The sequence below is a fragment of the Xyrauchen texanus genome, chromosome 18 (assembly GCF_025860055.1).
Source record: "Xyrauchen texanus isolate HMW12.3.18 chromosome 18, RBS_HiC_50CHRs, whole genome shotgun sequence".
In the NCBI taxonomy this organism is placed as follows: Eukaryota; Metazoa; Chordata; class Actinopteri; order Cypriniformes; family Catostomidae; genus Xyrauchen; species Xyrauchen texanus.
The window spans coordinates 1,099,622-1,126,655 of record NC_068293.1 but is presented as its reverse complement, the minus strand read 5'-3'; the positions used below and the strand labels follow the sequence as shown (position 1 = coordinate 1,126,655).

The following is a 27,034-nucleotide window of genomic DNA, read 5'->3' as shown; positions in this document are numbered from 1 at the left end:
ACTTGACTCTCCCATGTTGATAGATAAAAATAAAAACTGGACAGGGAAGTAGTGAACACAGATGGTGGGAAAATAGTGCAGTAAAAGTACAGTTACAGAACTTAAAATGAAGTAAAAGTATAAAACATTTAAACTACTTAAAAAAGTAAAATTCTTGGGAAATTAGTTAATTACAGTAACATGAGTATTTGTAGTACATTCCTTTACACCCCTGGTGCTCTCTGCTTTCCAGAAACTGTAAGTGACCGACGTCACCCAGTAACCAACACTTCCCAACATTGCCACCTCCAAATATGTTGAACATATTTGCACCCATAATGGCATAGTCAATTAGGGGCATCTGAGTCTTTGGCAGGTTCACCCTTGTTTGCAAGGTCAGGAAGAAGGATTAGTCTAGCAACTGGCTGAGTACAGATTTTATCCTTCACTTGGATTTCCACAGCTCTGATGTGACCATCTGAACCAGGAAAGGTCTTAACTACTTTACCCACCAACCACATGGCCTTTGGAAGGTGTGGGTCTACAAGCATGAAAATTGTTCCAGTGGAAATGTCTAAATTCCATTTGCGACGTGTTTGGAGTGTAGGTAAGTAGTGGCGAATAAATCTTGACCAGAACTGCTCTGTTAGAAACTGGCTTTGCCTCCATCTCCACCCCACATAAGCTCGATGATTGGGTATACAACTGGAGGTAGTGAACTATCAGGCTGGCCCATGAGTGGGTAATTTGGCATAACAGGGTCAAGATCAGCTAGATTGGAAGAAGTGTAACCCAGTGGTTTACAATTTAGGATACCTTCAACTTCAATGGCGATGGTCCGGTTCATCTCTTCAGTTAATACCTGTGAGCCAATGGTGATGAGAAGAGCATTTCTTTACAGATAAAATCTCTTTTTCCCAGGTGCCACCAAAGTGTGGGCCGTTTGGTGGATTGAAAAGGAAAGATATTTTCTGGTTTCTGAAGTCTTTGTCTAGCTGGTGGCAGATCTGGCATTTTTGGAATGACTGGTTTGCCTTTCCACCTGCGACAATATTTGTATAAATGTTGTTGTCTATGGATGGCTTCACATCCTCGTAGTACCCAGAATTTCTCCTCTTCTCTGCAAAGACTCTCTCTGTTCCTGGGTGGCAGAGCTTGTTATCATAATCCTTTATTAACAGTTTGGTGACTGTGTGATGAGGATCTAGAACTATGGGTGGATCAGTGATGACTCCCATCCTTCGGCACGATGCAAACAACCACCAACTCAGATGACCTGGCAGGACTAATCGAATTCTACTGTAAGGTTAGCAATCGACTGTTTGAGTGTATGAGTCTCTTTGTTTTGAGAAGTCTGTACTCCTCAGGGAAACTTTCAATTTGTGATTTTTGGAAGATAAGCATTTCTGCGGTCTTGTAATCCACTGCTGATGGTTGTTCAGTACTTTTATGTATTTGAACTGTTGCTTCTATGAGTTCATACCAGGAGCTGTAGTTCAGGTTCAGGAATGTTTGTGGCAGTAGTTTCTGTGATAATGCCACAGAAAATTCCCTTTCGTTGTTCAGCTTTGTCAATAGAGGTTTGTATAGGAGGGGATATTGGCCAGTCAGATTCAGGTCTGAGTAGATATGATGGACCTTGGCTCCACTTATTGGGTACAGACAGCTCTGCAAGCGTTTTACCTCAGGTGAGGTCATCAGCTGGGTTGCTATTGGCGTACACGTACCTCCATGAACATCCAGTAGTCAGTTTATAGATTTCTGCTATCCTTGAACCAACAAAAACTTTGAATCTGCATGATTCAAAATGTATCCACGCAAGGACAGTTGCATCCACATGACCATGTGACTGATTTCCAAAGTGAGCTCAGTTTTAAGGAATTTAGCCAACTGAGCACCATTCAAGGCTGCACATAACTCCAGTCAGGGAATAGTCTGGATTTTGACATAATAAAGGAAAGCTGAATTTGCCTTTGATAATCTTCTGTGCGTAGATAGGAGGCTGCTCAGAAACATCACAGAAGATGTGGATCTGTCTGGTAACCTTAGACTGGTCTGTATCTAATGTCACAAGACAACGAGGCAGGGAAATGGTAGGGAGGTAAGGGAGTTCTTCTTCCCTGCTATTCCAGGCTTTCAGGAGATGATCAGGCAATTTAGGGTCATCCCATTCTTACTGCTTATCCCAGAATTGTTGGACTAACACTGTAGCTTGTGTGGTGAATGGAAAATAAAGCCAAGGGGATCATACTGTGTTGCCAGTACTCAATAGATGTGGTGCAGAGTACATATTGCTAGCTTTACTTGAAGGGGGTTATACACAAATGTATCTGATTGACAGTTCCACATCAATCCTAATGTGGATTCCTGTGTGTCAGTTCGGTTTTGGGACAACCACCGCTCAGTGCTGTCAGATCGTGCTTCTTTTGGCAGGTGTTTGTTCATGCTAGGCACATTACTTGCCCACTGACAAAGATCGAAACCTCCACTGGCAAGAATTTTACATATTTTATCCACTTGTTCTTTAGCTTCTTGAGGCGATGGAAGACTCTGCAAACAGGTATCTACGTAGAAGTTTCTCTCTACTGTGGATCTGACATCATCACCAGGTTCACTGTGGTTCATAACATGCCATTGGAGGGCATAAATGGCACAACACGGGCTACATGTTGTACCGAAGTTGTACTGAATTGTAGTACCTGCAATTTGTATATGTCTGGAGGCTGGGTTCATTCCAGATCTCGCCATTAAAAGAAAAGTAGATGTTTATCTTCGGGGAGAAGGCGGACCTGTTGAAACATTCCCTTGAAATCACCGCTCACTGCTGCTGTGTGCTCATGAAAGCATAGCAGGATGCCTAGAAAGGATGGACCCAGGGCTGGACCAGGCAGCAGGTAATCATTCAAAATTTGGCCTTGAAACTGGAAAGAACAGTTAAAAACGGAAACGTTTTTTTTTTTCATTTTGCTGAACGAGACGGTGAGGTAGGAACCACGACTCACCCTCTTTAAAGAGTTCTCCAAGAGAAAGTTTTACAGCATAACCAGCGACTTCAAGCTTTTTTTTATCTCTTCCTGGTAGGTAGCAGTTTTGATGGGATCTCTTTCAAGGCACTTTTCAGTGTTCCTTAAATTTGGCAGTACTGCATATTTGGAGGCCTGAAGAAATGGCATGTCCTTCTTGTGCAGTAAGGGCGTGGCAAATCGATTTACTCCATCAACTGTTACTCTCGTGGTCCGAGTTTGGAGAAGGTGTAAGTCTTTTTGGTCTTGTTTTGACCGTGGGACCAATCTCTCTGATTTGATTGGAATCAAATCTGCCTGCCAAAATCTTTCAAAATTTTGAAACTACTTTGTCATCGAAGAGCTAAAGGTGTGTTGAGTGTTTAGTTTTACCTCCAGTACTCGAGCCGGGCCTTGTAGAGTCCATTCCAGTTGTGTCTTAACAGCAGCAGGACCCCCTGATGGGCCAAGGTGGACTGCCTCTATAGGTGTAATAAGATGAGGATGGTCTGCTCCAGTCAACAGCAATGGATGAGCCTTATGGATAGGCTGGACTGGGAGGCCTTTCAAATGCCTGTATCTCTGTTGTAGAGTTGGTACTGGATAGGAATACTCTACCAGGCTTAAGGGTTCAGACGTGAATGCCTTTTGAATCTGATAGCTCTTATACAGTTGGGAGGGTGTTAAGATTCTGAAAGACACTGCTGTACCTTTTGAGTTTTGAAGGTCAGTCAGGTATGGTTGGTTGGGGACCCCTATAGGTTGTCCTGCCTGGTTCCACTTGTCTGCCCCCCATGTGCTTTACTGATGACTCATAAGGTTGAGAGTAGAAAGGAACAGCAGGCATTAAAGGAGTAGAGGGTGTCATCTCCGTCTTGACATGCCATGAGTCCTTGTTACTTCTGACGTGATCAAGTGTACTTGCATGAAAATGAATGACTCTTTCACTAGTGGAGGTATCAGGGTAGTAACTTTGGGCTGGTGATGAAACAGGAAGTTTATGTGGGGCTGGTACTGGATGAGCTTGAGTTGCTTGTCTAGGAACAGGCTTATCTGGCTCCCTGTAGATAGTTTTAGGTGAGGGTAATGGAGGTGTTGGGGCTAAGGGCTGTTGCTTAGGAGATGGAGAAGCTTGATATGGCTGATTTATCATTAGCATCATTGCATACCTCTTTGAAATTCTAACAGCTGTCTAATGTCCTCCCTCATTGATTGCTGTGATTAACAAAGCTGTCTGTTCTCTTTTTCGAGGTCATGCACTCTTTCTCTGGATTCTAGATGTAAGAGAATATCCTGTCTGTGGAGAATATCCATCTCCTTTACTCCTCTGGTCTTTTGTGAGATACCATTTCTCTGTTTGTGGGCCCCTTGTATCCAACGAAGCAGGTGTTCTCCTGCCAGTTCCCTCATCTGAACCATAGTGGCTGAAATCAAGCTGATGAGCCATCCTTCTATCACCAAACTGGTAATCTTCTCACCCATGTGGTGACAGCTGGTGTTCACACTGGTGTGTTGTCAGGATACAGGAGGCAGGAATCCAGTTAACAGTCTTTAAAGTTCAGCACAAACAAACAGGCACAATATCATGAATAATTATATCTGGCATTTATACTTTATACATTTATACAATGGGTCTGTTGTAAATATTAATTCTTGTGAGTTAGTACCATTGTTTAGCACTCATTCTATAGGCGGATCTTTTGTGACGTCATTGTTTATGTTTGTCGCGTTGCATCATGGGAATCGTGTGGCATGAAACACCGCTAGATACCTGTAATTTGATTGTTTTGCACGTTTGGAGGAGGATTTAGAGAAGAGGATGGTTCACTCTTGCTGTGTGGTCGATTGTACGGCTCGTTGGGGGCCTGATAAAAAGTTTTTTCGAATTCCCTCCGAAAAGGATCGCGAAAAACGAAAGAAATGGTTGCGTGCAATTAGGCGATTGAACCTGGACGCTCCGAAGAAAGCCTGGATTCCTGCAGCTTCTGATCGAGTTTGTGAGGCTCATTTTGTTCATGGTAAGTCTTAGTGACTATGTATTTATAGAAGATTGAAAAAAAAAAAAAACTGAGTCAAATCAACCGAGTCATATGTTTTCGCGTTCTGATTCAGGTGTCCCAAACCGCGATCCACAGCACCCAGACTATGTTCCTCACATCAAAATGGGCTATTCTGGATCGCAAAACTTAAAAGCAAAAGAAAAGGCTGTTCAGCGATACGAACGGAGGATCAAGAGGCAACGCCTTCCATCCGCAATGCCTTCCACATCTACTTCCACTACGGTTCCGGACCTGGGTGGTCATGATGATGTTAGCATGGACTGTGAAGTGACCGTCAGTGTTGACCCCGATCCCACTTCTGCTGACAACGAAATGACCACAGAAACTAGCGCCAGTTGCTCTTTAAACTTTAAACATTAAAGCTGCTACATGACTGCATGTTTCTCCAAGACTGGATTTGAAAGAAGGAGAAATGTGTAAGCTGTGATATACAATTTTTCACCATAGTACAGACGCCATTGAAAGTCTCACACTGAACACAATTGAATTGGTACAACAGTCACTACATTTTCAATAAATAAATAAATAAGAACACTGATCAATGAAGACTTACCCGGCTTTGCAGTCGCAGTGAGCAGTGATTATTTCGCCGTTCTCTTTGGCGATCACCCACGGGAGATCGCGAATCACGCTGTGACTCTGCTTGGCCAGGTCTAACCTCTGCTTTTAGCAGGATCACTGCTTTCTGTTTGGCAGAAAAGATCGCCCAACTTTTCGAGAAACAAAATAATCATAGGCCTCCAGACTTTTGAAAGCCTTTAATCTTTCATGAGTGAAGGGTCCAGGGGTTTCTATTAAATAAGAATAAATGTCTCCCCAGCAGATTGGTGGCCAAGACACGGGCGAGTCGGACCAACGTTTTTTGTCATCCCAGATCTCATATGGGCTTTGAATAACTTCAATTTTGTCACCAATACAAATTTTGAGCTTCTCTCCAAACCTCCTCCGGTCTTCAGATGTTAAAGTGCTTATATATTGTGGATTTCGCCCGCTAACTCTCTTGAAAGTGTCGTCGCGTCTTTACAGCCCGCCATACTGTTTGTTTTGTTGCCACACAACCACTTGCGCGTGCGTACAAAGATGTCAACAAAGATCCTCCTATACACAGTTCTATACAATATTCAAACATCTATACATTTATCCATACTGGAGACATCAATCAGCAATACCAATATATCAAACTCAAATATATTGTCAATGTAAGTTTAATTAACAGCGTTGGCAAGGTACTGGGTTTACCGCCATCACAAGCTTTTGAACAAATTCACCGTAACTTATTAAATACTTCTATCAAGTAACATTGAATAAACAACACATAAAAAGACATACATGTTGTCACTGATGAACAACTTTACACATATTCACTCTAACACAGAAATAGGAAAGTTCAGTCCATTTCCCACGAACACCACGAGGCACTCTGTGCTTTCTGCTTTCCGGAAACTGTAAGTGACTGGTGTCACCCAGCAACAAACACTCTGATAGGTTGGGCCTTCCCAACAGGCCTATCTAAGGAAGGGAAATAGTTAGTGTTTAATTGAATGGCACAAATCAAGCATATATATTCATTCATCCAGATATAAACAATGACAATTTTACTAAACAAAGACAACATGAGTGCTAAAAACACATACAATAACAGTTCATCTGTGCCATTGAGTTAGCACATGCGTGTTCAAACAATCATGACGTCATCAAAATCAACTCTGGCGCATGCGTGTTACAACATCCAGTTCATATTGGATCTAATCCAATACATCATCATGCTACAGATTGCAGTAAGAACCTCTTGGACCTTGGCTGTCCTCTGACCAATGGAGATTGGCTGTCCTCTATTGGACATGTATGGTACTCGGTCCGAGCACATTGGCACTCTATCTAATATTTGGAACAGAACTGACTAACTGATTTTCTAGTGTTTTTACATTTCAGTTGATATTTTTATTATATTTTATTTATATAAAAAAAACAAAGTTTGTGCAGTACATTTTCATTACAATAAACTTTTAAAACACTTCTATAGCTTTTTTATTTCACTTTAAAAACTGCTTTCACTTACACAATAAATTGCAAAGGCAACAGTATTTAAGATATCAAATATCCCTTTACAATTTTAAATCAGCAGTGCCTTGACATTGTTCTAAAGAATTTTTAAGCAATTTGTGTAAACACAAGAGGGCTATTTCAAAGCAAATTGGCTTGCTTCTGGATGCTAGTGAGTGGTGCTATGACTGTGACCCATAATAGCCACATGAATGTGATCAGCCCCCCTTACAAAACATACTTTTGAATTTTCATCAAAATCATAAAATGCACACAGAAGTTATAACGAACTTCACGTTTCACATTTTTGCCCTTAATGTATTGCCTTGCCATTGCAACACCATTCAAAATATAAAAAAATCTGTTCGCAATTTAGCATCTCCAATGTCTTGGCATAATATTGCCTAAGATTGGTGCCAGTCACATATACACCTAGGAGGAGTATTCAAAAGTTCAGGGTCTGCCATTTTCATAAAATACACATTCAGTCAAAAATAGCCAACTTCCTGTTGGGTGGAGCTAATGACTATAATTTTGAACAATTTCCAGCTTGATGACAACAATATATGTAGCAAGTTTGGTGACCGTAGAAGAAACTGTCCACTTTTGTCAAAAGGTGGCACTACAGAGCTCTCCAGCCAAGTCTATGTATTAACTTTTGCCCAGGCCTAATTGCTGACATCTAGGATGTGTGTGCAAAATATCATGTAAATTCAAGCATGCCAAGTACATCAAAAACATGTGAATATAAACTCAGCACAAAAAAGAAATGTCCTCTCATTTTCAACTGCATTCATTTCAGCAAACTTAACGTGTAAATATTTGTATGAACATAAAAAGATTCAACAACTAAGTTTCACAGACATGTGACTAACAGAAATGGAATAATGTGTCCCTGAACAAAGGGGAGGTCATTATCAAAAGTAACAGTCAGTATCTGGTGTGTCCACCAGCTGCATTAAGTACTACAGTGCATGTCCTCCTCATGGACAGCACCAGATTTGTCAGTTCTTGCTGAAAGATGTTACCCAACTCATCCACCAAGGCACTTGCAAGTTCCCGGACATTTCTGGGGTGAATGACCCTAGCCCTTCACCCTCCGATCCAACAGGTCCCAGATGTGCTCAATGGGATTGAGATCCGGGCTCTTCGCTGGCCATGGCAGAACACTGACATTCCTGTCTTGCAGGAAATCACGCACAGAACAAGCAGTATGGCTGGTGGCATTGTCATGCTGGACGGTCATGTCAGGATGAGCCTGCAGGAAGGGTACAACATGAGGGAGGAGGATGTCTTCCCTGTAACGCACTGCATTGAGATCGCCTGCAATGACAACAAGCTCAGTCCGATAATGCTGTGACACACCGCCCCAGACCATGATGGACCCACAACCAAATCAATCCTGCTCCAGAGTACAGGCCACGATGAAACGATCATTCCTTCAATGATAAACGTGAGTCCGACCATCACCCCTGGTGAGACAAAACCACGACTTGTCAGTGAAGAGCACTTTTTGCCAGTCCTGTCTGATCCAGAGAAGGTGGGTTTGTCCCCATAGGCGACGCTGTTGCCGATGATGTCTGGTAAGGACCTGACTTCCAACAGGCCTCAGTCCAGCCTCTCTCAGCCTATTGCAGACAGTGTGAGCACTGATGGAGGGATTGTGCATGCCTGGTGTAACTCGGGCAGTTGTTTGCCATCCTGTACCTGTCCTACAGGTGTGAAACGATCCTGTGCAGGAGTTCTTACATGTGGTCTTCCACTGCGAGGACGATCAGCTGTCCTTCCTGTCTCCCTGTAGTGCTGTTTTTGGGGTCTCACAGTACGGACATTGCAATTTATTGTCCTGGCCACATCTGCAGTCCTCATGCCTCCATGCAGCATTCCTAAAGCACATTCACACAGATTTGGTCAAATTCCACCAAGTCTTTTTGGTATCAAGAATCAGAATTTTAAATCTGCACTGTCTTGACATTATAATTTTTTATTTTTTTAAGCAATTCAGGTAAACATAAAAGGGATGTTAAACGTGCCACACTTCCTTCCGCCAGTTGGTGGTGCTAAGACCATTACCCACAATAGCCACATCAATGTGATCAGCCCACAAGGCCAAAGATTTGGCTCAGTTTTGATGCAAATCACACGATGCGTGCAGAAGATTTGAGACACTTCCTTTCTCCCATTTTTGTCATTAATTTATCGCATCGTCATGGTAACACCGTGCAATATATCAAAAATCTGTTCTCTATTTAGCATCGTCAATGTCTTGGCATGATGTCGCCTACATTTAGTACCTGTAACATGAAATCCCTAGGAGGAGCATGCATTTTTCAAACAATCTAAAATGGCCAACTTCCTGTTGGGCAGAGCTTATGACTGTCAGTGTGAAAGTTGTCCAGCTTGATGAGATCTGTATGTGTACAAAGTTTGGTGACAGTAGCTCAAAAGAGATGTGCTACAGAGTCCCCCAAACATTACCATATACTAGTTGGCACTATAGAGACCCCCTGCAACTTTTTCCAGCCCTAATGGCCAACGACTCTGATATTTGTGCAAACTTTCATGAGAATCTCACCGGTTTATGACCCAAAACGTATTAAAAACTAGCAATGTGTGCAGAGCTCGCTGTTCAAACGTCCGACCCTGATATATAAATGCGGATGTTCACGCTATTGTAAGAGCCATGTGGCGCAATTGGATTTTTCCAGCTCTGCAAACTGCAAGCATGATGGAAAACGACTTCCTGATGACACACCTTAACAAATATAAAAAGAAACACTGAAAACATGTTATGTTTTAAAAGAACTAAAATGTATGTTAAATATTGTTTCTGGCAATGCAACATATTATTATGGTGACTGTATAAATTCCTCTTGTTCATATGGCATTAAACAAATAAAAACATAATAATAACAACAACCATGAAATCATGTTTTATGTGTATGAATTATATGTGTATATTCCCAACACTCTGACAGTCAATCTTTGCATTAGATACGTGATTTTTATAATATTTCTAAAATAATTCAAATAAGTGGCTTTATTAAACTAAAAATGAATGGAAAGACATGTCTAATTGGTGGAATTAAATAACAGACAGGCTACATTGAGTGTCTTTTTCATCATATTTATTTTTATTTTAATGCAACAAAATTTTAATTAAATCCACTTTATCAGCAACAGCACATGAACGTGAAAATATGTCTTTGATCTCGAAGGTGTCTGATCCACTGTGAGAAGTGATAATTGTCTGACTTGACAGCTCTTGTTTCACTCATCCCCTTACTGCAGCCATCTTCTCTCATCTACTTTCAAGGCGAGGCGTTTGGCTTCTCAAACGAGCCTATTATGTCCAATTGAGGCCATTCTCAGATCAGTGTACTGTTGACATGAGAACTGCTGTCCCCGGATCAGTGTACTGTTGACTCGCGAACTGCTTTCCCCGGATCAGTGTACTGTTGACTTGCGAACTGCTGTCCCCGGATCAGTGTACTGTTGCCACTAGAGCTGCTGTCCCCAGATCAGTGTACTGTTGACTCGCGAACTGTGTCCCCGGATCAGTGTACTGTTGCCACAAGAGCTGCTGTCCCCAGATCAGTGTACTGTTGACTCGACCTGTAGAATGGATCATCTTCATACGTTGATAAAACAGTAATACAATCTAGTCATAAACATATTTCCAGAATTTTATATTTGCTCAGCAAAATTCACCCGAAATATAACATTTGCCCCTTAATCACATGCATGCTCAGTATCAGCAGCTCATCAGATCTCAGTATGTCAGACAGCTCTGAAAGAGGCAATTCTCAGTTCAGTATACTGTAGACTCGAGAACTGTGTGATCCAGAGCATTCATTCAGAATTGTGAACTAGTTGGAGCGGTTTATTGTAAATAAGATTTAGGACAAACAGATATCACCAGTTCTAGAATCAAATTACTCCCGGATATCAGCTCATCAGAGTGTCAGACACATCCGAGAGACAGGTTAAGATAGAGGAACTTGTGGATCAGTGTTGACTCGAGACATAAACTGTTTCAAACGATTCAGTCCGATTTGGTGAACTGGTTCAACTCGTTTACTAAAAGAATCAGTTCAAAAGAACGATTCATTCACAAACTTGACATCACTAGTAACAAGTATCACCTTACAGTGCTGTCTATGTGCTGTTTCAGTAGCGGTCTGGACCACTGGACAATAATTGACATCTGATTAATGATACTGACAAACTTTAACAACTACCTGAAATAAAAACAGACTTTTCTGCTATCATTTACTCACCCTCGTCATTCAAATCCTTTACTTTTTCATCCATGATACACAAGATTGAGGGTTTTGGCTGTTCAAGCACCAAAAGCACACATCAAAGCACCATAACACTCATGCCTTAGATTTGAATTCTTCTGAAGCTATATGATAGTGTTGTGAGAGGAACAGAACACCTCTTCACCCATTTGAAACATAAGCGCTGTGAGTGCACCTGACATCATGAACGCTTTGGGCTGTCGAGAGCTGCGCTCTCAGGACGTGCTATGGTGCCAGACAAAAGTTTAAACAAGGCTGGAGAAAAGGCAGAAGAATAGAAATTGGTTCTTGTGTTTATTGTCAGTATTTTTGCTGAATGTGTGTAAGTGAACGAGATTTGAGGAAGGGCCAGTCTTCCCCTCCATGCCCCCTTCACTGGTTTCCTGTCTTATCTTGTAATGGTTATAAAATCCTACTTCTGACCACCCCCCATGGCTTGGCTCCCAAACTATGGAATTTACTCCCACAGTCCCTCCGTGACATCACTTTTATCTCTTCATTCAAAACTCACCGTTTCTCTCAATACTACTCTTCTAAAAGCTGATTTTGTCTCCCTGATTTATTTTTGTTCACCATTTTATTTCTCATTGGCCTGATATTATTGATGAGTTGATGCTATTCTTTAATTTGTGCTGGTTGTTGTATTGACTCTTTTTTTTTCAGACATTAATTTAATTGATTGTTAAGTGTCCATGAACTTTGCATATAATTTTGTGAAATGCTGTGCTGTACCTCTATTGTGGTATGAAAAAACACTATATTATTAGCCTAAAAGTAAATACAAGTTTTAATTACATCCTGATGTCACTGTAATGTTATAAGTCACATTTACTTTTAATTCATCCAGCCACTTTCTCTCCTCGTTTACGAGATTACCGAACTAAAGAACGACATGCCTCATCTACATTCAGTCAGTCAGCAGATGCTGATCCTTGCTTGTTCACGAAGCAAATGAGGAAATGGGGCGTATTTGTTCAGTGGGTCAAACCCATGAAATGATCCTTAACAGCTCACAATCCAATTCTATTATCATACTTTTTAGTACACATTCACCTCATTAAGTCATTTATTCACAATTAACTTGGAACCAAAAACCAGCCCTCCAAAGTCGTGCACACACAGAAACACGTAGAGACAGTTTTGAATTAGATGGAGGGAGAGCGTCTTCCTGAGGGTTACGCCATCCAACCCTGAGCTTTTCACTGGGGAGCAGGACACTGTACCGGAAACAGTAAACTGAATGGAAAATATTTTTACGTGGGCTGAAATTAAGTGTAACATTTTAATGCATATTTATCTGACATTTTTGGTAAAAGAAATTGTTAAATTACACTGTAATTTGATTGAAAACTGTACAGAATCAGAATCAAGGCAAACGATTATTACAGTGACTTGAAAAGAGAAAAACTTTTATAATGTCTCATACCACACTCATTTTGATCCTGTGAACTATTTATTTATGATAGCTATTACTATGAAATCAATACATTAATTAATGTTCAGTTATTTGCTACAATAACGTCTGTCATTGCAGATGTTATATGTTCATTTGGGAATGAGGGCTGACAGTTTAATCCAGATTTATTTAAAGATTATTTTTTAAAGTTAATTAAGAAAATCACTGCATTTATCCTCTCTGGGTAACTCGTGCCACTATTACAAATGAATATTGAACTACATTTTATAATCTTTTTTATTATTTTGATAAAATCACACTTAAAATTACTCAAACACACATTCCCTTTCTGTCATTCACTCGACGGTGTGTTGATGTATTGACACTAGTGGTCACACTTGGGAGCCCCAAACACCTCTGATCTTTGAAAAAAGGCCAATGGAAATTGACAAGTGGAATTTCCATGCCACTCTCCTGGACATACGGGTATAATAGGAGCTGTCTCGCAACCACTCAGATTTCTTCTTCGGAGCCGACCGGTTGTGCATCAGCGAGTTGAATTCCTCTGCCTTTCCATTCACGTCAAAAAGCTGTTGGATTTACGGCACATTACATCGGCTTCACCCCCTCTTGCATTGGTGGAGTGCAGAGAACGCCCCTGGGTGCTTCAGCAGTCTAAAAGTGTATATTCTCCTCTAAAAGAATATATTTTCCTTCTAAAAGTGTGGCACTCACGGAGAGTGTCTTTTTAAAGATGCCTCTCTGTTTGTGCATAATTGCTAGTTGCGGTCGTTACCTCTCCACTTCCGACAGCCACCATTGCAGCCTCATGTGCCTGGGCGCCTCCCACGCGGAGACAGAGTTCGTGGATGGATCATTTCCTCACTGCAAGGATATGACCATGGCAACATTGCAGTTTCGGCTTTCCTTCGTCAGAGAGAAAGCCTCCCCAGCGGCTCCCCACATCGGTCCCTCTACCTATGGGTACGAGGCCATGTTGGATAGCACTGGGGTCTATTTGGGGATTTCAATGGGAGTCACTCTGCTGGGTAACCCCCCACAGACCTCCCATTCCCCAGGATGCTCGTTTGCCCCAGTCGAATTCTGTAGTGAGACCGCCGGCTCGTCTATGTGCTGGTTTGCGCTCTCATTCGGGGATCGCGAAGCGGATAAGCTCTCGATTGCAGCATCGGAGGGCGAGCTGGCTCATACTGATGCCGAGGACTCGACAGGGCTCCCACCTTCGCAGGCCAACACAGAAATGACAGCCATGCTTGCCCAGGCCTCTGCAAGTGTTGTGCTGGAGTGGACCCCTCCACCCCGCCCTGAACCCTCATGGCTTTATGATTGGTTCTAGGGCCCTGGTCCCCTGTTTTGCTCATTGCCAAGGGCGTCTCCCTGTGGCAATGACACCGGCTCCACTGCAGCCCATTCCAGAGGGTCGGCCCGGCACAGAGATGCCCGCAGGAAGCAGGCGCCCCCCGTCTCACGGCCCGCAACAAAGAACCCAAGGAAGGCTTCAAAGCCCCCCTGAGATGGGCGACCAAGGGATATGGAGACCCGCTACAGGCCTGGAGCTGGTGATCAGACCAATCCATCCCACGGTGGAGGACAAGGAAGAGAATCCTTTGTTGCCATTTCTTTTGATTTGCCCAATGGGCTGCCTCCCACGCGGAGACAGAGTTCGTGGATGGATCATTTCCTCACTGCAAGGATATGACCATGGCAACGTTGCAGTTTCGGCTTTCCTTCGTCAGAGAGAAAGCCTCCCCAGCGGCTCCCCACATCGGTCCCTCTACCTATGGGTACGAGGCCATGTTGGATAGCACTTTGGTTTCTTCCAAAAAGAGCGGTTTCCTCACTCCCTGGGTCACATATCTGGTGTTCACGGCCGTTGTTATCACGACTGCCGGACACTGCACTTTTACGGCAGGTACAGCGCTGCGGGGCGCCCTGCTGTGGCACAAACCCACCCAGCTCCCTCAATGTCGCACCTCCGGATCCGCCCCGTTGTGAGGCCCCACCCGCCGGTACATCCGACGCGATTGTTCCTTTGATTCCACTTGCCCGGAGCTTGGGGGCATGGCTTGCGCTTCACCAACCTGTCGCGATGGCTGACCAGGACCGTCCGACTCGGCAATGCTATTCAGTTTGTCAGGTGCCCATCCCGGTTTAGCAGTGTCTGGTTTACCTCAGTGAAGAGCAAGAACACCGCTGAACTAAATGCGGAGATCGCAACCCTTCTACAGAAAGACACGATAGAGCCTGTCCCTCCAGCCGAGATGAAGGGGTTCTACAGCCCCTACTTCATCGTACCAAAGAAAGACGGTGGGTTGCAGCCAATCTTGGACCTGTGAGTACTGAACCAGGCCTTGCACTGACTCCCGTTTGAGACGCTAACGCAGAAACGCATTCTAGCGAGCGTTCATCATCAAGATTGGTTTGTGGCGGTAGACCTGTAGAATGCGTACTTTCACATCTTGGTTTTAGCTCGACACAGGCCCTTCTTACGGTCTGCCTTTGAGGGTCAGGCGTACCAGTACAGGGTCCTAACTTTCAGCCTGTCCCTGTTGCCTCACGTCTTCACGAAAGTCGCAGAGGCAGCTCTTGCCCCGCTAAGGGAAGTGGGTATCCACATCTCAATGATTGACTGATTCTAGCTCATACAATGACCTGGTGCTCATGCACCTCAGCCAGCTGGGGCTTCGAGTCAACTGGGAAAAGAGCAAGCTCTCCTCGGTTCAAAGTATCTCTTTTCTAGGGATGAAGTTAGACTCAGTCTCAGTCAGAGCGAGCGCGTGCAGTCAGGGCATATGGTGTCCTCGATGCCTCACGTCACATGGCCCTCACACCAATCAGCCGCCACATATTCAGCCCTGCCCTGTTGGACAGACCTCGCATTTCTACGGGTAGGGGTTCCCTTAGCGCATTTGTCCAGGCACGTCGTGGTTACGACAGGTGCCTCCAAGCATGCATAAGGGAATCAGAGACTATTTTGCATTCCCAGTGTGCAAAGGGCACGCAGTTGCCGGTTCCTGGACAGGACCACGACTGCGTTGGCATATCTGCAGAGCAGCGGGCTGGGCAACACCCAACACCTTCACAAGGTTCTACAATCTCCGGGTTGAGCCGGTTCCATCCCGTGTGTTGTCAGGTACGAACATGTACATTTGCGGGACAACTGGCCTGGTGTACCGCTTGCGCATAGCACCTTCCCCCACCTGGAGGCAGAGATGTGCGCTTTTACCCCCCAGCCGGGTACATGAAGTTGTGGACCCTGGATGTCTTACTCCTTAGCCCTTTGGCAGGCGAGTTTGTGGAGAAACTCGATGCCGGCCCAGTACGTGTGTTGAATAGGCCCTGTACTGGGGTAGGTGTTCCACATGCACTGGTTATGTAACCCTGTGTGATGCATCTTCCACAAGACAGTAGCCCCGCTGGTAAACCTGTGTCTACCTTGGGCAGAGATCCCTCTGCCGAGGGTCGCCGTGTTTGTAGAGCTTCTCCCCTCTGGGTAGGACCTACCACGTCACCATGTGATGTATTTCCACACAATTACCTCCCCTGCGGATAGGATTTAGTCTCTGCGGTGTCTTCCCCTTGGGAAGGGACACCTCCCCGACATGGGCACTTATGGCACCCAGCTGAAAAAGGATTTCCACTCTTTTTGGGGGAGAAAAATGAAGAGGCCAAAAAAAAAAAGCTGTCAACTTTTCCCTGATGTGCGGGGGACCATTCGACGTTCTTAGATGCATTGGGGGAGGTTACGTGTTGACTGGGTGCGCTGGCTACTAGGCATGCAACAGCTTGCCCGTCACGCACCACCAGTCCACGTAACACAGTTCAGCTAGTTGTGGCGTTTCGTATAGGGATCCTTACCACAGTCCCTCCTGCCACAACACTGAGCTACCCACTGAAATGGCTGGGACCTTGTCTCGGCTCCTCAGCACAAAACCTGAATGAGTGGTTGTGATTTCAAAGATCAGAGGTGTTTGGGGCTCCTAAGAATGACCACTAGTGTCACTACATTGACACAAAATTTCGTTCCCTCCATCATGGAACGGATTTTACGAGAGTAACCAAGATGTTACTTTCATAAGCTGTCATTGGAAAAAATGTGTGTCAGAGTAATGGCGGCAGTTGCTAAGACAGAATTGGTCTTTTAAGGTGGGGCTTAACGAAGGGTCAATTTTACAGGGCTTCCTTAAGATCAATTAGTTGAGTTATTAATGTAACCCTCTGTCCAAATAATTTTCCAAATACTGTATGTAGGTTTTTTACATACCTTATTTATACATTTATTAATTTTATAACTAGTGATGCACCAATGGCTGACAATTATTTAATTACAATCATAATAAAAAAGGGAGCAGAAAAATGTGTTGGGCCTAAAATGCCCGTTCTCTAGAAATAATATGATTTTGGTGACAATGAGCTCATTTACATCACCAAAATGCAGTTTTTTACAAGTTCTATCATAAAGGTGTTTTTTGTTTCAGTTTGGGTTCAATTCAAGTTATGCTGCATCAGAGACTATTTAGCAGAGATGGGCCACTTCTATTAAAACTGGAATGCCAAATGGCCAATGAATGTAGAAAAGGAAGTCCCACTTACAGGTAAAAGAACCAATCACCTTTTAGATACAGACATCCCCTGTCAATCAACTCGAGAACATGCATTCGCATTAGCTATACAAGCCAGGAACATTTTATTTTTTTGTGTAATCTGAGGTAAAGAAGCACAAATTATGATAGAACTTGTAAGATTTTACTGCTGTTTTTAAATATGTTCTTTGATCATAATCATGACCAACCATTTTGGAGATTTCACACTTTCCCCATTCAAGTACATAGGAGCTGCACTGTCATGCTGCTTGCTTAAATAGAAAAATAGCTGCCCTGGAGCGTTCCAAAGAGTGGATTTGCTAAAAAATACTTTGGCCAGAGAGTATTTAACAGAGACGAAGCACTTCTATATAAATGAATGGGAGAATTTTTAACGGCCAACAGATGTTGAAAGGGAAGTGCCGCCTCACAGGTAAAAAAGATCCAGTCAACTTTTAGATAGAGAGATCACCTGTCAATCAACTCGAGAATGAGCATACACATTAGCTGAACTAATGTCGTTTGGTTACATAGAAAAATTGTTGCCTAGACTCCCTGGGAACATTCCTAAAGATGGCCACCATGTGGACTGAGTTCCCTTAAAAAGGAATTTCCTATGGCTGTTTGCCTTCGACAGCATTTGTGGCCTATTGCTGATTACCACAAAAAACAAATGTTGGTAAAACTAGCTCAGTTGACAGTTATTTTCAATGGCAGCATAGAATGTAAACAAAAGTTAGCCTAGGGATCTGCAGCACCGATAAATAATATAGACCTTATTCTTTGATTTTTAATGGGAATGACCACGAGGCTGTGAGTGAACGACTTACAGTATAAAACTGTATTAAGCTCCTAGATCACATCTGATTTTCCACAACTCATTTGGTCTGGAGTATTTTGTGTACTGAATGTTCTTGGACAGATATTTATCAATGTTTTGTCCGTGGAACGATCCAAAAACACTAAACTGCAGTACAGCCCATTGAAGAGACTGTAAGTCTATCCCTCACAGCCTCATTGTCATTCCCTATTAAAAATAAAAAATGGTGCTTGTGTGAATAAGGAATAGCAGTGAAGCCTCTGCACTGCCATATTGCTTTGTACAAACATTCCAGTGTGCCTATTGACTTAATAAATAGAGAATCTTACGTTTTCAGTGAGTAAACATTAGTCATTCAATCACTGATATTAAATCTGAAATCTACATGTACATCGATACAACGCAAACAACCTACAAATGTAATCCTTTAAGTTGAGAATTTTTCCAGTTTCTTGAAAGCAAGAGCGAGATCTTAACAAACAGTATACCTCAAACTAACTTTAGTGGCGAACAGATCAGCTGAATGTAAACGAGTTCACTGAAACTACAATAAGATACAAACAGACATTTTCAGATGTATTTATTGTGAACATCAAAGTGTTTGTTCATATTTACTTGTTTTATGTTTTCATCAAAAAGTGCCTTTTCTCATGGTCACTTGAATAAGAGCGCTCTCTCTACCTCGATCACACATGCAGTGGGTGTGCAGAGAGTGAGAGAGACCCAATACTGATACACTAGGTTTCAATGGCAAACAAACACATATTTAGGACATGTATCTTTAGCACATCACCATAAAAACGGACATTTAAGGCAATTTAGAAATCCTGGTCTGACTTTTTTATAGTCCCTCTGGGGGAAAGGACATGTCACTCTAAAACTATCAGATATTACAGACTTTTCTACTTATATTACAACTTGTGGATAGTTTTGCCGCTTCTTTTGGTAATCTTTGTGCTGTCCTTATAGGCTGAACACCGGGGAAGGTGGATGCTCTGACATCGCGATCCGCATATATATTCTGCCCCGTAACAAATATTATCCATACCGAGCAAATTAAACATAATTGTCACTAGAGGGAGAAATGTGACTGTCATATACAGAGATGGTGGCATTTCCGCCTGTGCAAGATGGCCGTTCGAACAATTCCGATGGCTTCACCTCTTGTGGCAGTTTATTGTTGTGTCAGCAATCCAGTTCGTCTGCATTCTTACATTTTGATCTTAAAATTAGATCAATCAAAATATTTATGCAACTGACTGAAAATTTTAGACTACTAACTAGTATAAGACTAGTCTAAAACAGATTTATGTAATCGGGCCCTGGTCTTCTCGTTTTTCATTTCCATCTAATTTCTCTCCTATAGGAGACAGATAATTGGGAGATCATTGAGGGGCTGAAGATTGGACAGACTCATGTCCAGCGGCCAGAGAAACATGAAGGTTTCATGCTGAAGAAGAGAAAATGGCCCCTGAAAGGCTGGCACAAGGTCAGAGTTCACTGGCACTGCTCTACTTTATAGTTACTATGACAGCTTTGTATATTCTGGTCAAGAACTGCCAACTTGGAGAGGAAGAACTGACCAAAACATAAGAAAACAAAACAAAGCAAAATATTAAGTGCTGCTGGGGAATATCAACCAAAATAACATCTTTTAGTGTCACTAACCTTACAAAATTTGGCAAATGCAGCTGGTTTCCACTGGCCAGGCTGGTCAGATGTTTTGATTCTTTATGTTTTCAAATTGGTTTTGGGCACTCGACAGCTGGTCAGACTTTTCTGCCTACAACGGACATGACGCAATGCTTGTGTCTGCTGTAGACAGGGTGTGAGACCAACTGCCCTACTAGCTAAACCCCAGCTTTGCCAGGCTTGTAAACAGCTTAAACCAGTTAAGATCAGCAAACCACCTTTGATTGGTTTAAGCTGTTTGTTGTTGTTGTTTGTTTGTCCAGGTGAGTAATGAATGGGTGTAGAGATATTTGGGGCTGTAATACCTACTATAAATATTATTTAACTGTTTTTCTCCTCTCGTCTTCTGCACAGCGCTTTTTTGTGCTGGACAACGGGATCCTGAAATACTCCAAATCTCCTGTAGACGTGAGTTTGCTTTTGGCTGTTCAATGATCTGTCCATAAAGACTTCCTGTGTGTGTATGCAGTGCTGCTGTGTGAATAATAATGATGAGGTTAGAGGGACGATGAGCTGTGATGTGGCAAGACTCTGAGTCAGCCTCAATGATCACTAAGTGCTGTCGCTACAAAATCGCCCTTTACAGCACAGTGTGTGTTTGTTCATTTGTGATCCAAAGTGCTTTGGAAGTATAACAATTTAATTTGCATTACCTAATTTTTAATCAGTGAAGAAGCAGGTTGTTGAAACTCTGAAGCTGATGTTTATTAGTGCTGTCAGAACCACTGTACAGATTCTGCAGTTTCACTTACTCTTGTGCATTTACCCCAGTTTCAGTTGCCATTCAATTATGATATTGTGGCATACAGTGTGCATCGTATCCAGCCTTGTATGATTGTTTAGTGTGCAGATAGATTCAGCCACTTGCAGTTGTATGTGAAATGACTAATATTGTGTGTGTGTTTGTATCAGATTCAGAAAGGAAAGCTTCATGGCAGTATAGATGTGGGGCTGTCCGTCATGTCCATTAAGAAGAGAGCTCGCCGCATCGATTTGGACACAGAAGAGCACATCTACCACTTGAAGGTGTGTTTGATTTGTATGTGCATTATGTTAATAGCATGTGGTTTTTTCTTCAGCCCGGTTGTTTCTGGTTGTTTCTTCAACCTATTAAACTAATAAATGGAAGTGGAGCATAGTTCTAGCGGGAAGACCAGCAGGTGCACATCATCACATCATTAGCTCGGTAACTCCTAGCCAATCGCACGTAAGCCAATGCTTTATAAGTCCGCTCACAATCTATCACATTGCTGTTTCGGTGTGCTAACACTGCAATCATCTCAACTTCTGCCAACATCAAACCCATGGGGAGTAAATAACCAGCAAACCCGGATCTTCACCCATATCTCATTCACTCAGGAGATCACCCCGCAAATCCTGCAAAATCATCGGCCCAGGCAGCAGCCGGCTTCCATCAGAAATAAGCAAAGTCATTTTCATATCCATCAAATGCATTCAGATCTAGTCATGGGTCTATACCTTCCGTTGCCATGCTACCTGTTCATCACAAAGTTGCAACGCTGCCTGTTCATCATAACGCATTCGCGTCAATATCAAAAGCCAGTATTTCATGTCAACAGCACATTCACTCTCATAGTATGGCAGGCAATCGCGTAATCTCATGAGGGCAACTTGGTCAAGGTTCATTCACTTGTCATTCACAGTCTGCATGCCCGAGCGTTCCCCATCGGGGAATTAAGATAATTATTCATGCATATCTTCATGTACAGTCAACGCTTATCATACGGGCTCTCATTACTTCATTCAGTAAGATTCCCCCATTTTGCGGCCGCCTTCACCCAAATCACGTAACGGGTGCGTTCCAATCCAATTCATCATCCCTACGCCCTACTCACTAGGAAGACTGAGCCCATGATGTGAGCATTCCGAGGGAGCATGAAGTCCCGTTTTTGATATTGCATGTTGTCATCCGCACTTCCGGCACAAATAAACAAATTGCTGTTTCTGGAGGACTGCTATCATGCAACAGAGATCGGATATCAACGTCGAACACTTCGACCTTCGAAAAGACATATAATCTGTTATCATTAATCGCATATCCATGCATGCATATATCAGAATGCAAATATATTAAACGTAAGCAGAGTGACATCACTCCCGAGTGCAAACAAATGCATATCAATGGGTCAATATAGCCTCCACCAAGCCTTGTGAATGAATTTACTTTGTTCGGTACAACATTCGATGAGGTTCCCAGAGCGCCTCCAAGGGCGCATTTACACGATCCATAAAACGCAGCATTTTCTTACTCCAGACGTACTTCCATGTTCTCATCGCTAGCACCACTGTTGCGGCGCGCCTCTGACCCCTAGCGGTAGGCTCTGCACCGCTTCCCCTATTCATCAGATTGTCTACCACCAGCGTAAGGCATTTCGCTATGATCAGGACATACAGCGAGTAATTCCCATCTCATGGCATACTTCCATTTTATTATCATTCAGGCATCATCAAAGAGCAGAAATTAGTTGGCACGTCTTCACAAATCATTCACTCATCGTGGTCAGACCACTACAGCAACAACTAATCAGAACCAATATGATCGACAGCGTAAATGCTGGAATCCAGCCATACATGTTTAGGAGTGCGTGTATCTGGTCTCCGGAATATGTCAGAGACAATGGTAACTTGGCACATCAGCCGTTGAATCAGCTATCAAACACATTCGGAAGGACATTTGCAAATATTCACAAAATATAAAGTGCGATACTGCATCTTCAGGTCGTAAAGGTGGGACATGAACAGCCGGAACTGATCCATGCTCGAGAATCACATTCTGAAGATCCCGATTCATATCAACACACATTCACAAAGCAGTCTCATGCAAGATGATTTGCACAAACATGCACACATTCTTGTATGTTTTGAGGCACACCTCCTTCAAAAACTAAACCGTCCACTTCATCTTCAGGGCTCTATGCCGGGAGTACATAAGGCTCTCATGTTCCTTTTACAGCCAACAACTAAACTCTCATGAAGCTGAGACATTATTCTTCTCACCGTATTTGCTCCAGCTCGAGGAATAAGAGGGAGGAGAGAGAGCAAGAGAGAAAAAAAAAAAAACACAACGAGCCATGTTTCTAGAATTCTAGACATCACACACATTCTCTAACCATGCAATCTTCCCCCCTAACGTCGTTCCCTGGTCAGTTTGGGTCTCCTAACGCAATCTCCAGCCCCATCAGGCCTCCTCAATTTTGCCACGCTTATTATTCCTCAAGGCCACTCTGCCGTTTTTCCGCCTCCTCACACTAGCTCATTCCATAGACAGCCTCTCCTACCCACCAATCGATGATGGCTGGTGAGAATCTCCGGACGACATGCCCCTATTTCTCGGACATGGCTCCCTCCATAGGATTCAGGGGTTGCCGTCTAGGACCATGGTTCACCGGGGAATGGCCAGAATTATACTTTCTTCAATATAGCTTCCTACGCTCCAGACGCTCTCTTCATAAGTAATCCCATTGCTAGATATTTCATAATTGAATGTATTTAACAAATGTTCTCGATCTACAATCCCAGTCTCGATGCTGCTCAGCGGAGGGAAGAAAGAAATGACACCGAGACCCAAGCTTCAAATCCTTACTCGCCATTCATACAGCACTTCATCATATGGTCCAGCAAACAACCTTCCCCTCTACCCTCCAATGAAATGGTTCTTTACCCTATATGGGGTCAAATATATGTTTGAGTTCAGAAATAGGAAATACATTCCCAGAACCACTGCAGCCTCATTCCGCGATGACACAGCAAGCTGCATCTACAAAAGAAGTTAAAATAGGCCTTTCTTATTCCACACCCATCATCACGGCCAGCGTCATATGAGTTCCTTCCAGAAACTCAAACGCATCGTAGTCATGCGCCAATTCCGCAGTCGTTTCTACAATCAATAAAGTCTGGCCCTCCTCGAACCATCATGTCCCCTATGAGAAGTCTGACATGGCAGAGCATTTCCTGTAACTTCATCATCCCAGCCAGACACATTCCCGGGTTTTTCAACTTAGTCTCTGACCCCCTCCCTAGCTTCGCAGGAGTTCCACAGACCAGCTTGACGGGCACCCTTCGAGGTATACTGGAATCTACAACGAAGATGCTCGGCCGCTGCTCTCCCCAATCGCACCTGAAATGGTCAACTTGACCCAAATCATCAAACAAGCTCAACTCCCCATCAGCCATAAGTTCTCATGCATATCTGGTGGTGGTTGGCGGCTCTTCCCCAGCTCATCCTTACCTACACAATGATTAAATTCAAGCAAGCTCACCGTTCGCAAGGACTGCACATAACTATGTCCCCCACTCCCCTTCGCCGGGCTTCCATAATCTCAAGCACAGTTCCTTCGCATAGGTATTGCTCAAACCAGCCGCCCTCGCCGGAAGCTCGCACCATAACGAGATGGCTTTCAACAAGGTATGGCACGACAACACCGCCATTATCGTATGCCGTTATGTATGCTGTTCACTCTGGCAAAGATAACCATCAAACAACTTTCCCTCGTCTGAGGGTTTTCATATCAATGTTGTTTTCTTTCAACGAAGGGATTGCACGCAACGTCGCCATAACCGTATGGCTTTACCTATGTTGCTCACCTTTCGGCAAAGATACCTCAAACAACTTTTCCCTCGTCTGAGGGTTTTCATATCAATATTGTTTTCTTTCAACGAAGGGACTGCACGCGACGTCAACATTATCGTATGGCTTTATGCATGTTGCTCACCTTTCGGCAAAGATACCTCAAACAACTTTTCCCTCGTCGGAGGGTTTTCATATCAATGTTGTTTTCTTTCAACGAAGGGACTGCACGCAACGTCGCCATTATCGTATGGCTCTACTCACGTTGCCCCCTTCGGCAAAGATACCTCAAACAACTTTTCCCTCGCCGGAGGGTTTTCATACCAAATGTCTTTCAACGAAGGGACTGCACGCAACATCACCATTATCGTATGGCTCTACACACATTGTCCCCTTCGGCAAAGATACCTCAAACAACTTTCCCTCGCCGGAGGTTTGTCATATCAAATGTCTTCAACGAAGAGACTGCACGCAACGTCGACATTATCGTATGGCTTTACGCATGTTGCTCACCTTTTGGCAAAGATACCTCAAACAGCTTTTCCCTCGTCGGAGGGTTTTCATATCAATATTGTTTTCTTTCAACGAAGGAACTGCACAGCAATGCCGGCCTAAAGCAAAGATTCTGCTCAACCAGGGGCTCTCGACGGAGTGCCCAAAATCACACTCGAGGACAAAGAGGAAATGCACAGGGATGAAATCAAACTCAAAGCTCCTTGCCCCTGCCTCCTATCTCCGGCAGGACTTGGCGGTTCCGGGTACAACTACCTCAGACGGCCGGACGTTGCCTACACCAAAGAGAGAGACATCACCTCCCGTTTTACATCTATCAAATAAATGGCATCTCAAACTTCACTCAAGCCTGCCTGTCTTCCCGATAGAAATTGTTTTATTAAAACAAACATGAACATTTTTCATTTAACTCTATTATTTTTGCTATGTGAAGTTCACATTAAAATAGACTAAAAACCTTTTACCAATCATCTTTTATTCATCTACTTTTTAAACACCTTTATGTATAGATTTTTTTTTTTACCTTTTTCTCAGAGCCAAAAGTAAAATATATATATATATATATATATTTTTTTTTTTTCAAATAAATAGTGAAATAAACAAACCATTTAAATATTTTTGGTGTTAAAAAAATTATTAATTTATCTTGATATATGACATGATTTGTGAAGAAAACTGAGAAACTTCAAGGTAAAAATCACTTGTGAGCAGAATATTTTTATTGGGCGTATTTTACAAAAAGTGAAAATATGATTTTAGTGTGTATATTTAGGAGACCTAAAATGTCATCAATGAAATTAGCCTCAGCAAGACAATAGTCCAAAAATGTTTAAAATGTAATTTCGACCACGGAATGAACAGTGATTTGAGATGTCGTGGAAATTACATTTTATCATTATGTTTCAAGAAAAAAATTATATGTGATGCATGTATCCACTGCTGGAAAAATGATTACTAGACAAATGAAAGAAACCGGTGAGTGTGAAAAATTTGTTTTAAGCAAGGGTGTAGTAGCCACCTCTGGCCCCCGCACTTTTCCATGCTAAACCCACACCGGGTCAAAATGGTGGATTTGTTTACAGTATTCTTTGCTTTTTGTTACTTTGGGCTGATTGAGCAACCATCCAGCCAATCACAGGTGAGTTTCATGAGCCGGAACAATCCTAACGTAATAGTCCATCAGTCAGAGAGTCAAATAAAGGCGGCTCTGTTCATTTCTACAAAGCTGCTTTTAACAATGCTCATTTATCCATGATTTTCATTTATGTTGATCTAAATTAATAATCTAGAGATGAGAGTTATTTATCTGAATATCATTCTTGATTGGCAGCATTGTGTGACATGCAGTGCAGAAAAAAACACAAAAAACGAACAAAGGACACATTGTAAGTGGAGCTTATATCATCAGCACACAATGCTTTTTACATGATGTTTGTGAGGTAATAATCTGATCAGTTATTTTTGCCAATTTAAGCAGATTGCTAGATCTGTTAAATATGAAATACTATTTTTTAATATTAACTCCTGTTTTTTACCTCTATATCGATGTGCAGTCTAAACTGTAGGAAAAAACATCTGCTGTGTTCTTAGAACTCATGTACTTTACTGACGTCAATAGATATATAGACGCTTATTTATACGTACATGAAAATGTGTGGATGTTATTGAAACTCATAATAATTATTATAATACTATTAATGCTGTCTTTCATAAAAATCATGCTCATAAACTGTAGGGAAATGATAGATTTGATTTGTTCTTATAATGCTTAAAACTTCTACTAAATTCACTGTGTAGGTCTGTAGACATACAAAGTATTTTATTGTCGTGTGTGAAACAGAAGCAAGTGCTCCACAAGATGCCCTTTATTGTTGCAGCTAATTTGGCAAAATGTTGCAATTATTTCGCAATACTTGAATCTTTAAAATACAAATAATATTCAAAGTAAATAATATGTATATATAAATATAATACTTATATCATTCTTACTGTATATATTAAAATAAACTGTAATATATTGATACTGCACTGTA

The 27,034-nt window shown here is 42.5% G+C and overlaps 1 protein-coding gene across 3 annotated transcripts in view; it reads left to right on the top strand.

Moving 5' to 3' along the window:
• osbpl6 (oxysterol binding protein-like 6) overlaps positions 1-27,034 on the top strand; it is a 222,849-nt gene that overhangs the window by 64,818 nt on the left and 130,997 nt on the right. For all 3 annotated transcript variants that reach the window (XM_052148735.1, XM_052148734.1, XM_052148736.1), the window contains 3 exons: positions 19,575-19,697; positions 20,255-20,308; positions 20,813-20,926. In XM_052148735.1, the coding sequence (XP_052004695.1) occupies positions 19,575-19,697; positions 20,255-20,308; positions 20,813-20,926 (291 nt within the window). The remainder of the gene's footprint in view (positions 1-19,574; positions 19,698-20,254; positions 20,309-20,812; positions 20,927-27,034) is intronic.